A 12,726-nucleotide genomic window follows, 5' to 3' on the forward strand; every position below is an offset into this window, starting at 1 on the left:
CTGTCCAAATTCTAACTACGCATGAAGAACTGCAAGGCTATCTGCATCACAAAGGCTTCCATAGCCCCTCACAACTGAATGGGGTCTCTTCTTTAGAACCACCACAGCACATAATAAGTACCTCTCTTGTCAGTCACTCTGCTGAGGTTTGTATTAGGTATTCTGCATAAAAGTCTTATATTTCGGGACTTCCCTGGTGGTGCAGTGGTTAAGACTCCGCCTGCCAATGCAGGGGACACGGGTTCAAGCCCTGGTCCGGGAAGATCCCACATGCCGCAGAGCAACTAAGCCCGTGTGCCACAACTACTGAGCCTGCGCTCTAGAGCCCGCAAGCCACAACTACTGAGCCTGCGTGCTACAGCTACTGAAGCCCGTGTGCCTAGAGCCTGTGCTCCGCAACAAGAGAAGCCACCACAATGAGAAGCCCATGCACCGCAACGAAGAGTAGCCCCCGCTCGCCGCAACTAGAGAAAGCCTGCACGCAGCAACGAAGACCCAATGCAGCCAAAAATAAAATAAATAAATTTATTAAAAAAGTTTTCTTTAAAAAAAAGTCTTATATTTCTAAACAGACTTCAATTCTAGTCAGATTCACCTTTGTATTCCTATGAAGTTTTTATATCAGTTGATGCTCCTAATATATGTACTGTGAACATGCACTCAGTGAGCCTCATGTGTTAAAACTGTTTTTAAAGGATGTTCCCATACTCACATTTTTTACTCTGTTTTTCCACTTCTGCCTTCAGTCTCTTGTACTTGTCTGTCCTGTAAACCAGGACCCAGGTTATACCTGAAACATTAAAAGCAGCATGCTAATAGAGAAATGTTTGGAACGGTCACAACAGCCTTTATTAGTGGTTACCGTTAGATAAGAATGGATTTCAATTTTCTGCTCTATATTCACCAATAGTTAACTTTTTTCAAACGTTAAGACAACTGAATCTTCAACCAAAACTGTGACAAGATACGAAGGTGTCTTCACAAACACGCAAGTGAAACCTCCCCTAGACCGAAGAAACCTCGGCAATCGATTCCACACTACCCCTCCCGCTCCTGGAGGTAAGATTCCCTGGAATGGAGGTGAACCCCACTCCCACCCCCGCCAAAGGAAGCAAGGCTTGCGCCCTCTCCCTAGGCTCGAGGGACCCAGTGCCTAGGATCCTTCCCTCGGGGACTGATCAAACGTCAGAGAAGCAGCCGCTCTCACCCTCGGCGAGCAGAGCCGTGCACACGGAGATAAACACGATGAGCAGCGTGTCTGCGAACATGGTGCTCATCTTGCGCTTCAGTCTCTGCACTCCCCCTCGCCAGGGGGGAAGCGCTCGAAAGCCAGGGAAAGTGAAGCGAAAACGACTTTCCTAGATTTCAGGACAGCCGAGCAACACACCGACTCCGTCAGCCTGGAAGCCTCAGTTCCCCTTCCGGGGCGCAGCGCCGGAAGTGCTCCTCCTGGCGTGTCGCGCTACCGCGAGAATCCCGTGGAAACCGAGCTGCGTGGGGCTTACGGGCTGGCGCTCAGGCCGAATCTCGCGAGAGTTGGAACTGGAGCAACTGAATCGGAGTTGCGGCGGCGGGACCTCGTCCGGTAGCGTTTGCTCGCGGTGGTGGAGTGGTGTGCTTTCTTCTCGCCCAGAGTCCACTTGTTTTGACTCGTCTTCGTTTCTGTCTCAGCCCCACATCTAAGGTCGAGTAGGTAGTTTACCCTAGGTTTGCGTAAAGTGAGGAGATTGACTTCCGCACACACGTACCGAATGCCTGTGTTTAGATGCCGGGCCACGGATTTGGGGCGCGAACGTCAATGAATCGTGGGCCGCTGGCTTCCAGGCACTCACATCCTAGTAAAGGAGAAAAACTTGTACATACGGTGTGATTAGGGTTTTAATAGAGGTATGACCAGAATGCTGCGGTGACCCGGTTGAGGGGATGGTCAGAGAAAGCTGGTAAAAGGAATTGAAGCAGTCGCTTAGAGAAGTCTGAGTGCTTTTGTAGAAAGCAGAGTCTTTCCAGGCAGAGACACGGTGCTTGAAAATACCCGGTGTGTAATAGAGCAGTGAGCGGTGTGTCTTGAGAAGGGGTCTTAAACCCAAATACCCATTATGGTCAGGTATAAAGTATTTTACCCTGGGTGGGCGTAAGAAAATGGTGGGAGGTACTATGATGAGCAAGGGAGCACTAACTTTATCTGAAGGGAACAATTGATACATCCAACCAATTTCCCTTGGAGAATGAGCACCCAGTTTCCAATACCTTCCCATTTTTCAAGAAAATCCAAAAATCCTGATTTTATGTGAAATTTTAAAAGTTCAGTCTATAAATGCTGGTAACTCATTAAATTTTAAAATGGGTAGAGAAATTGTCTCATTAGCTTGGTTTCAGCCTTTTCAGCTTTTGCAGACTGTGTCTGTGTGAGTGTGTAGGAAAATCTGGAAGCTGGCTGAACTGTTTCCCCTTGACCTGTACTCTCTATCGTTTTTTTTTTTTCTTTTCTCCTAAACTCCAATGCATTTTATTTATAATTTTCCTATAACACTATATTTGGCCTTTATTAGTTATATGTGCATTTCTTGTCTCCTCTTTACACTTAGTGGCAGAGACCCTGTTTCCTTTTAACAGAAACAGAGTTTCTCTTCATGTGTCAGGATCAGTGGTAGGCACTGTAAGGTTGGAAAGGGTGATTAAGATACTACTCCTGACTTCCTTGTAAGTTATACATTATAACAACATATACTAGAGGTGTCAACTGAAAAAATTGCACAACCTGAAAGTTGGGAGTTACATTTTATTCCACGCGGACTTTCTGAGGCCTTAAGCCCGGGAGGCAGCCTTTCAGCTCTGAGACACTGCTCCAAAGAAGCAAGGGAGGAGCAAGGATATATAGGAGTTTTTGCAACAAAGACCAGGTAGTTGGCAATCAAAAGATTACTGCTAATTGAAGAAAAACCAGACGTCTCAAGCTTATGAATTTAGCTGTGTATGGGAAGATGCAAGAGTTTGGGCTTATTGAAATCCTTCCTTTGATATGCACCTTAACTGTCTAGGGCCAGTATCCTGTTTTTTACTCCATCCTGAATCCCCTCAGGTTGCACCATTGGGGACAGCTGCAGTGGCTGACAGCTTGGTGACCAGCAGCCTGTTTGTTTTTCTCTACCCTGAGTTGCCTCAGGGCTGATGTAGTGGCTGATGGCTTGATGGCCACAGTAGCCTATGTTTGCTGATATGGCAGGTGACATTTTACATCCACAGAGGTACTCATAAAATGTTACGGGAGCACAGATGAGGGCAAGATTGGTTCTTTCTGGAGGCGTTGGAAAAACTTCATCCCCCTTAAACTATTCAACTTCGATGGTTTTTATTCAGCTTTGTATCACCCATGGTAAATGTTGAGGTGCAACAGAGCATGACCTTTGAAGTAAGGCTTGGTTTTCTTTTTCTTTTTGGCCATGCCACGAGATTTCTGGATTGAACCCAGGGCCCCGACTGTGGGAGCACTGAGTCCTAACTGCTGGACCGCCAGGGAATTCCCCAGACCTGGTTTTCAATTCTGGCTTTGCAACTTAATTGACAGCAGTCCTTGAGCATATTGTTTAACATTTTTTAAATAAATTTATTTATTTATTTTTGGGTGTGTTGGGTCTTCGTTTCTGTGCGAGGGCTTTCTCTAGTTGCGGCGAGCGGGGGCTACTCTTCCTCGTGGTGCGTGGGCCTCTCACTGTCGCAGCCTCTCGTTGCGGAGCACAGGCTCCAGACGCGCAGGCTCAGTAGTTGTGGCTCACGGGCCCAGTTGCTCCGCAGCATGTGGGATCTTCCCAGACCAGGGCTCGAACCCATGTCCCCTGCATTGGCAGGCAGATTCTCAACCACTGCGCCACCAGGGAAGCCCTGTTTAACATCTTTGAGCCTCAATTTCCTTGTCTATAAAATAGTAATACCATCAGCTACATGAAACTGTTAGGAAGATTAAATTAGAAAGAGTAATATTATAAAGCATATAAAACTGTGGCACACATAGTTGATCAAATCCAACATGCTATTGATTAGAAGATGCACTATTATTTTATGTACTACTAAGAAAGAAAATAATTAAACCATGACACACCATTGATTGTAAGATGCATCCCATCCAGAGGTTTAAAATATGGGGGGAAGAGTCTTACAATCAGTGAAATACGGTAATAAAAAGCATTTCAGTTATTCCTATGTTAATATTTACTACAGAACTGTCTGCTAGGATAACATTTCCTTCTCTAGGGAAAGAATATCATGACCCTAATGCCCTTTGTTGAAGAACAGTGCTAGAGGCAGTTCAGTGACATCTTTACTACATGCTATCAGATTCCTTTATCATATCTCTAAAGACTCATTGTATTAATTTTTAGATTTCAAAGTTTTCTCCATGAAGACCACTCTCCAAAAATTCACTGTCCTGCTCCAATTTCTCTACTATAAGGCTTTTGTACTGGGACTTCCTTTCACTATTCTCCAGGGTACGAGTCACTATTTCCTGGACCCACATCTTCCGCCTTAGTTTATACTTTTTTTATGTTGTGGTGCAACCTCAAGTAACTTCCTGTGAAAGGTAAATTGGAGCTAAACTTCAATGTTCTTACATTATTAGTAGTAATAATTAAGGATAATAATACCATTTTTTAAACAAATATTTAGTACTAGGCAAGGCATTGTAAAAGATTATGAGAGAAATTAAATCTCTTCTCATAAGTGACGTATGAAAGGATATGGTCTTTAGTTCTGAATCGTAATCCTACTTCATGCAAGCTGTATTACTCTAGCAAGTTAATTTAATTTCTCTGAGCCTCATTTTTTTTTTTTTAATCTATGAAGTAGAGGTAAAAATACCTACCTTCCAGAATTACTGTGAGGTTTGTATAGGGTTGAGAACAAAATTCTGGAGTCAGGCTACCTGTCTTCAAATCATGGCTTCACCACTCAATTTAATGTGCAATTTCAGGCAAATTATTTCACTGCACTGTGCCTTGGTTTCCTTAAATGTAAAATGGCATAATAATAATAGTACCTATGTCCAAAGTTGTTTTTTTTTTAATTATTTGAGCAAAATATTTAGAATGGTACCTGGCTCATAGAAAGGTCACAATAAGTGTTAACTGTTATTGTTACTGGTTCTTATTAAACCACCTAGCACATAATCCTTGAACTAGTTTTTTCTCATTCTATTCATTTTCCCTGTCCTCTTGCTTTCTTCAGTAGCTTCAGTTACCATTTATCCACTGATAATTCATTAAATAATATCTGTAGCTCAGGTTTCTTTTCTGATTCTCAGACCTAGTAACTTAACTGCCAACTGGGCATTTCCGTTTGGATATCCCAGACTGAACCTATCCAGTTCTTTCACCCAAGCTCCAATTTTCCCTTCTTCCCTTATACTTAGCAATCCAAGTGTTCATAGATGGATGAATGGATAACCAAAATGTGTCCATATACATATATATATATATATATATATATATATATATATATATAAATTCAGTCTTAAAAGAAGGAAATTCTAACACATTCTACAACGTAGATGAGCCTTGAAGACATTATGCTAAGTGAAATAAGCCAGTCACAAAAGTATGAATACTGTATTATTTCACTACGAGGTACTTAGAGTAGTGAAATCCATAGACACAGAAAGTAGAATGGTGGATGCTAAGGACTGGGAAGAGGAGAGAGAGGAGAGTTATTGTTTAATGGGCATAGAGTTTCAGTTTGGGAAGATGAAAAAGTTCAGGAGATGGATGTGGTGGGTGATTATTGCACAACAATATGAATGTACTTAATATCACTGAACTGTACCCTTAGACATAGTTAAAATGGTAGGCTTGATATTGTGCATATGTTACCATAGTTTAAAAAAACTTTTTTAAGTTGGACCATACCTAGAGGATGTGGATCAGCAGAATCTTTTAGTCATTTCTAGTGGGAGTATAAATTGGTACAGCCTCCTTTGAAAGTTTGTCATTACCCTGTAAAGATAAACATTTGGAAACCCCTTGACCTACCATTTTGCTCCAGGTATATACCCAAAAGAAACTTGAACAAGTACCAGGACATACACAAGATTGTTCATATGAGCATTCTCTTTAATATCAAAATCTGAAGACAACCCAAATGCCCATCTACAAGTAGAAGAATAGATAAATAAATTAGAATATATTTATACAGCACTCCAAATGAATTTATTAGTTATATGCCATAATGTGCATTAATCCTAGCAATATAATATTGAGTGAAAAGAGTAAGTCTGTAAGAATTACATACAGCATGTGATAGACTTCTTATAAAGTTAATAACTTCTAAGCTGCCCCCCAAAACTGTTTAGGAGCACACACACACACACACATATATATATATATATATATATATATACACACACATGTTTATACATACATATATATACATACATATATATATATACCTGTGATATTAAAAAGAAAAGCAAGAGAATGATGATTTAGATAGTGTTACCTTGAATGGGAAGAGGCTGGGTGATGCAATGGAGGGTCAAAGAGGTGAATGTAAATGTAAATTCATGTACTAGTTTTCATGTTGGTGGTGACTTCATGGATATTTGTTTTATTTATTTGTTTGTTTGTTTATTTATTGGCTGCGCAGCTTCTGGGATCTTAGTTCCCCAACCAGGGATTGAACATGGGCCCTCAACAGTGAAAGCTCGGAGTTCTACGCACTGGAACACCAGGGAATTCCCCTGTTGTATTATTTTAAATGAAAGAATGAATGAATGCTTGAGAGCCTTGAATGAACCAATGGTGAGAATGTGTCATGAGCCAAGAATAATAGTGAATCTAATTTTCTGCATCTGAGCTCAAAAGTGTTTTATCTTTTTACATTCAATTCGGTATCTCTTTGATACAAGTAAAGAAAAGAAAGGCGGGAAATAATCTTTTAAATTACTTGCTATCAAGAAAAAATGATACTCTAGAAAAATGTGTCACATTTCTCTTGTGGCTTCAAGTACCCTCTGATTGACTGTCACTTTTGCCTGGGCATTTAAGCATCCCAAGTGTAGAAGATCAGTGATAGTGGAAAGACACCAAAATATCTTGAGTTTGGATGGGAATTTTGCAAAATAAGCAATGTTTCTTTTTAAGAAAATTAGTCTGCCAGCTTTACATAGGATAGATTTATTTGGAAGGGAGATTGCAGTCAGGAAAACCAACTATCAGGCATTCATCATGATGCAGTTTTAAGTGAGGAAGCCCTGAACTAAGTAGTATCAGCAGAAATTGACAAGAGAAAGTCCAAGAGAGTTTTGAAGGATGAAATAGTAATTCTTAGAATTAAATAAAATGAGGTGAACAAGAATACTTCAGTAATTCTAAGGTTTCTACCAGAGGCATTTCTAGGTGTATTGTGACCTAAAGCTTATACAATTCTTGGGCTCTTTTTACAAAGAAAAATATGGAATTACATGTCAAAATTAGGTACAAAAGTGAATACTTATTTACTTATTTTTTGGGGGGGGGATTTTTTTTTTAATTCAAACAGAAAGTCACAAAAATTATACTCATCCTCATCAGTTCACTCAGTCCCATGTAATTAATTTTTTTTATCTTGATATTTTGTTAGCACTTTTATGAGTTCATCAGTTTTTCATTAGAGTTCTGAAAATGCTTATTCATTCAGTTCAGCAGTACAGTCAGTTACCAGAAACCTGTACTTGTCAGAGTCTTTTCCATGAATTTCTTGAAGATGAAACCCTTTTATAGGAACATATTTGCAAAAGCATCAGAGTACACCCAGAACTGTCTGTAAATGACATAAGACTTAAAAATGACCACATTTAAAGATTTGATGAAAGTTCATAATAATGCAGTTGACAAGAAAATTAGTTATTTCTGAGATATACATTTTAAAGTAATAACTAAGATTATGACTTATAACATTATACCAGAACATATAAGATTTTTAGAAATTTTATGTAATGTCTGAAACATTTATATTAACATATTTCCATACAAATAACCCAAAGAAACTTTAATATTAGTTGTTTTGTTTGTTTGTTTTTTTATACTGCAGGTTCTTAGTAGTCATCAATTTCATACACATCAGTGTATACATGTCAATCCCAATCGCCCAATTCAGCACACCACCATCCCCACCCCACCGCAGTTTTCCCCCCTTGGTGTCCATATGTCCGTTCTCTACATCTGTGTCTCAACTTCTGCCCTGCAAACCGGCTCATCTGTACCATTTTTCTAGGTTCCACATACATGCGTTAATATACGATATTTGTTTTTCTCTTTCTGACTTACTTCACTCTGCATGACAGTCTCTAGATCCATCTACGTCTCAACAAATGACTCAATTTCGTTCCTTTTTATGGCTGAGTAATATTCCATTGTATATATGTACCACAACTTCCTTATCCATTCGTCTGTTGATGGGCATTTAGGTTGCTTCCATGACCTGGCTATTGTAAATAGTGCTGCAATGAACATACGGGTGCATGTGTCTCTTTGAATTATGGTTTTCTCTGGGTATATGCCCAGTAGTGGGATTGCTGGGTCATATGGTAATTCTATTTTTAGTTTTTTAAGGAACCTCCATATTGTTCTCCATAGTGGCTGTATCAATTTACATTCCCACCAACAGTGTAAGAGGGTTCCCTTTTCTCCACACCCTCTCCAGCATTTGTTGTTTGTGGATTTTCTGATGATACTCCTTCTAACTGGTGTGAGGTGATACCTCATTGTAGTTTGGATTTGCATTTCTCTAATAATTAGTGATGTTGAGCTTCTTTTCATGTGCTTCGTGGCCGTCTGTATGTGTTCTTTGGAGAAATGTCTATTTAGGTCTTCTGCCCATTTTTGGATTGGGGTGTTTGTTTCTTTAATATTGAGCTGAATGAGCTGTTTATATATTTTGCAGATTAATCCTTTGTCCGTTGATTCGTTTGCAAATATTTTCTCCCATTCTGAGGGTTGTCTTTTCGTCTTCTTTATGGTTTCCCTTGCTGTGCAAAAGCTTTGAAGTTTCATTAGGTCCCATTTGTTTATTTTTGTTTTTATTTCCATTACTCTAGGAGGTGGATCAAAAAAGATCTTGCTGTGATTTATGTCAAAGAGTGTTCTTCCTGTGTTTTCCTCTAAGAGTTTTATAGTGTCCAGTCTTACATTTAGGTCTCTAATCCATTTTGGGTTTATTTTTGTGTATGGTGTTAGGGAGTATTCTAATTTCATTCTTTTACAGGTAGCTGTCCAGTTTTCCCAGCACCACTTATTGAAGAGACTGTCTTTTCTCCATTGTATATCTTTGCCTCCTTTGTCATAGATTAGTTGACCATAGGTGCGTGGGTTTATCTCTGAGCTTTCTATCTTGTTCCATTGATCTATGTTTCTGTTTTTGTGCCAGTACCATATTGTCTTGATTACTGTAGCTTTGTAGTATAGTCTGAAGTCAGGGAGTCTGATTCCTCCAGCTCTGTTTTTTTCCCTCAAGACTGCTTTGGCTATTCGGGGTCTTTTGTGTCTCCATACAAATTTTAAGATGATTTGTTCTAGCTCCGTAAAAAATGCCATTGGTAATTTGATAGGGATTGCATTGAATCTGTAGATTGCTTTGGGTAGTATAGTCATTTTCACAATGTTGATTCTTCCAATCCAAGAACATGGTATATCTCTCCATCTGTTGGTATCATCTTTAATTTCTTTCATCAGTGTCTTATAGTTTTCTGCATACAGGTCTTTTGTCTCCCTAGGTAGGTTTATTCCTAGGTATTTTATTCTTTTTGTTGCAATGGTAAATGGGAGTGTTTCCATAATTTCTCTTTCAGATTTTTCATCATTAGTGTATAGGAATGGAAGAGATTTCTGTGCATTAATTTTGTATCCTGCAACTTTACCATATTCATTCATTAGCTCTAGCAGTTTTCTGGTAGCAGTTTTACGATTCTCTATGTATAGTATCATGTCATCTGCAAACAGTGACAGTTTTACTTCTTCTTTTCCAATTTGTATTCCTTTTATTTCTTTTTCTTCTCTGATTGCCGTGGCTAGGACTTCCAGAACTATGTTGAATAATAGTGGTGAGAGTGGTCATTCTTGTCTCGTTCCTGATCTTAGAGGAAATGCTTTCAGTTTTTCACCATTGAGAATGATGTTTGCTGTGGGTTTGTCATATATGGCCTTTATTATGTTGAGGTAGGTTCCCTCTATGCCCACTTTCTGGAGAGTTTTTATCATAACTGGGTGTTGAATTTTGTCAAAAGCTTTTTCTGCATCTATTGAGATGATCATATGGTTTTTATTCTTCAATTTGTTAATATGGTGTATCACATTGATTGATTTGCGTATATTGAAGAATCCTTGCATCCCTGGGATAAATCCCACTTGATCGTGGTGTATGATCCTTTTAATGTGTTGTTGGATTCTGTTTGCTAGTATTTTGTTGAGGATTTTTGCATCTGTATTCATCAGTGATATTGGTCTGTAATTTTCTTTTTTTTGTAGTGTCTTTGTCTGGTTTTGGTATCAGGGTGATGGTGGCCTCATAGAATGAGTTTGGGAGTGTTCCTTCCTCTGCAATTTTTTGGAAGAGTTTGAGAAGGATAAGTGTTAGCTCTTCTCTAAATGTTTGATAGAATTCACCTGTGAAGCCATCTGGTCCTGGACTTTTGTTTGTTGGAAGATTTTTAATCACAGTTTCAATTTCATTACTTGTGATTGGTCTGTTCATATTTTCTGTTTCTTCCTGGTTCAGTCTTGGAAGGTTATACCTTTCTAAGAATGTGTCCATTTCTTCCAGGTTGTCCATTTTATTGGCATAGAGTTGCTTGTAGTAGTCTCTTAGGATGCTTTGTATTTCTGCGGTGTCTGTTGTAACTTCTCCTTTTTCATTTCTGATTTTATTGATTTGAGTCCTCTCCCTCTTTTTCTTGATGAGTCTGGCTAATGGCTTATCAATTTTGTTTATCTTCTCAAAGAACCAGCTTTTAGTTTTATTGATCTTTCCTATTGTTTTCTTTGTTTCTATTTCATTTACTTCCGCTCTGATCTTTATGATTTCTTTCCTTCTGCTAACTTTGGGTTTTGTTTGTTCTTCTTTCTCTAGTTTCTTTAAGTGTAAGGTTGGATTGTTTACTTGAGATTTTTCTTGTTTCTTGAGATAGGCTTGTATAGCTATAAACTTCCCTCTTAGAAGTGCTTTTGCTGTATCCCATAGGTTTTGGGTCGTCGTGTTTTCATTGTCATTTGTCTCTAGGTATTTTTTGATTTCCTCTTTGATTTCTTCAGTGATCTCTTGGTTATTTAGTAACGTATTGTTTGGCCTCCATGTGTTTGTGTTTTTTACGTTTTTTTCCCTGTAATTCATTTCTAATCTCATAGCGTTGTGGTCCGAAAAGATGCTTGATATGATTTCAATTTTCTTAAATTTACTGAGGCTTGATTTGTGACCCAAGATGTGATCTATCCTGGAGAATGTTCCGTGCGCACTTGAGAAGAACGTGTAATCTGCTGTTTTTGGATGGAATGTCCTATAAATATCAATGAAATCTATCTGGTCTATTGTGTCATTTAAAGCTTGTGTTTCCTTATTTATTTTCATTTTGGATGATCTGTCCATTGGTGTAAGTGGGGTGTTAAAGTCCCCCACTATTATTGTGTTACTGTCAATTTCCTCTTTTAGAGCTGTTAGCAGTTGCCTTATGTATTGAGATGCTCCTATGTTGGGTGCCTATATATTTATAATTGTTATATCTTCTTCTTGGATTGATCCCTTGATCATTATGTAGTGTCCTTCCTTGTCTCTTGTAACATTCTTTATTTTCAAGTCTATTTTATCTGATATGAGTATAGCTACTCCAGCTTTCTTTTGATTTGCATGGAATATCTTTTTCCATCCCCTCACTTTCAGTCTGTATGTGTCCCTAGGTCTAAAGTGGGTCTCTTGTAGATAGCATATATATGGGTCTTGTTTTTGTATCCATTCAGCAAGCCTGTGTCTTTTGGTTGGGGCATTTGATCCATTCACGTTTAAGGTAATTATCGATATGTATGTTCCTATGACCATTTTCTTAATTGTTTTGAGTTTGATTTTGTAGGTCCTTTTCTTCTCTTGTGTTTCCCACTTAGAGAAGTTCCTTTAGCATTTGTTGTAGAGCTGGTTTGGTGGTGCTGAATTCTCTTAGCTTTTGCTTGTCTGTAAAGCTTTTGATTTCTCCGTAGAATCTGAATGAGATCCTTGCCGGGTAGAATAATCTTGGTTGTAGGTTCTTCCCTTTCATCACTTTAAGTATATCATGCCACTCCCTTCTGGCTTGTAGAGTTTCTGCTGAGAAATCAGCTGTTAACCTTATGGGAGTTCCCTTGTATGTTATTTGTCGTTTTTCCCTTGCTGCTTTCAATAATTTTTCTTTGTTTTAAATTTTTGTCAGTATGATTACTATGTGTCTCGGCGTGTTTTTCCTTGGGTTTATCCTGTATGGGACTGTCTGTGCTTCCTGGACTTGGGTAGCTATTTCCTTTCCCATGTTAGGGAAGTTTTTGACTATACTCTCTTCAAATATTTTCTCGGGTCCTTTCTCTCTCTCTTCTCCTTCTGGGACCCCTATAATGCGAATGTTGTTGCGTTTAATGTTGTCCCAGAGGTCTCTTAGACTGTCTTCATTTCTTTTCATTCTTTTTTCTTTAGTCTGTTCCACAGCAGTGAATTCCACCATTCTGTCCTCCAGGTCACTTATCCATT

General features: G+C 38.9%; 1 protein-coding gene across 1 annotated transcript in view; it reads right to left on the reverse strand.

The window, feature by feature from the left end:
* Positions 1 to 1,433, reverse strand: part of TMCO1 (transmembrane and coiled-coil domains 1) — a 54,506-nt gene extending 53,073 nt beyond the window's left edge. Inside the window, exons 1-2 of the mRNA XM_007191080.3 lie at positions 1,208 to 1,433; positions 713 to 790 (exon numbers count right to left, since the gene is read on the reverse strand). Coding sequence (XP_007191142.1) covers positions 713 to 790; positions 1,208 to 1,277 — 148 coding nt within the window. The 5' untranslated portion in view covers positions 1,278 to 1,433. The remainder of the gene's footprint in view (positions 1 to 712; positions 791 to 1,207) is intronic.
* Between the last annotated feature and the right edge of the window lie 11,293 nt (positions 1,434 to 12,726).

The sequence above is a fragment of the Balaenoptera acutorostrata genome, chromosome 1 (assembly GCF_949987535.1).
Source record: "Balaenoptera acutorostrata chromosome 1, mBalAcu1.1, whole genome shotgun sequence".
In the NCBI taxonomy this organism is placed as follows: domain Eukaryota; kingdom Metazoa; phylum Chordata; class Mammalia; order Artiodactyla; family Balaenopteridae; genus Balaenoptera; species Balaenoptera acutorostrata.